At 43.4% G+C, this 777-nt stretch overlaps 1 protein-coding gene across 1 annotated transcript in view; it reads right to left on the bottom strand.

The window, feature by feature from the left end:
* The window catches only part of med27 (mediator complex subunit 27), a 6,652-nt gene that overhangs the window by 3,989 nt on the left and 1,886 nt on the right, over nucleotides 1–777 (bottom strand). Inside the window, exon 2 of the mRNA XM_005947750.3 lies at nucleotides 354–498. Coding sequence (XP_005947812.1) covers nucleotides 354–498 — 145 coding nt within the window. The remainder of the gene's footprint in view (nucleotides 1–353; nucleotides 499–777) is intronic.

Here is a 777-nt window from a genome sequence, read left to right as displayed (position 1 = left end):
AATACAGTCAGAGCTTTATGAAAAATAAAGAAAGTTGTGTTTTCAAACTTGGAGTTCAAGTTATTTTTCCTTCCAGTAGTGTTAACATGCTACAGGTCATGAACAAGATTGTTTTTAATTTTCATTGTAAATGGGCTAAAGCAGTTAATTTAAAGTAGTCTAACATAAATGCTGTAATTTGATTACTTTAATAAACATGTAACTTGGACGCTGGCATGACCACACTGCACACGTCTGCTGTTGCTCACAGTGGTCCAAGGGACGCTCAGGGAGTTTGTGTGTTCGCTCAGACACGTGAAACATTAGAGGGAACATTGATCATCAGTGAACAAGAAGTGCACGTTAGTGGTTACCTTGTTGGACCACTTGTATGCCTGCAGCAGCTGAGAGTACAGAGGAGTTTTATCCTGCACCGGGTCCAGACTCAGCAGACCGCTGTTATGGAGGGGGTGGGACTCTGAGGGGCGACCAACCAATCCGCTGAGACGCTCCAGCTCACTGACAGACAGACAGACAGAGAGACGGATTTTCAGTCACCAGAGAAAGTCAAACCGTAAAAACGTGTTTAGGATTAAAAAGTCATAAAATAACAGTCAGAGGTCAGGCTCACTTCAGCCTGCTCGAGCATGGCTGATTACACTTAGACTCTCAGTAAACATGGACCTAAAATCATCCTGACTAGGGCTGCCACGATTTGTCGACTAGTCACGATTACGTCGACTATCAAAATCGTCGACGACTGATTTAATAGTCGACGTGTCGTTTGAAGCTTTGTAA

Source organism: Haplochromis burtoni, unplaced genomic scaffold (assembly GCF_018398535.1).
Source record: "Haplochromis burtoni strain Fernald_Lab_line unplaced genomic scaffold, NCSU_Asbu1 Contig_541, whole genome shotgun sequence".
NCBI lineage: Eukaryota > Metazoa > Chordata > Actinopteri > Cichliformes > Cichlidae > Haplochromis > Haplochromis burtoni.
This window is presented reverse-complemented; position numbering and strand designations above follow the sequence as displayed.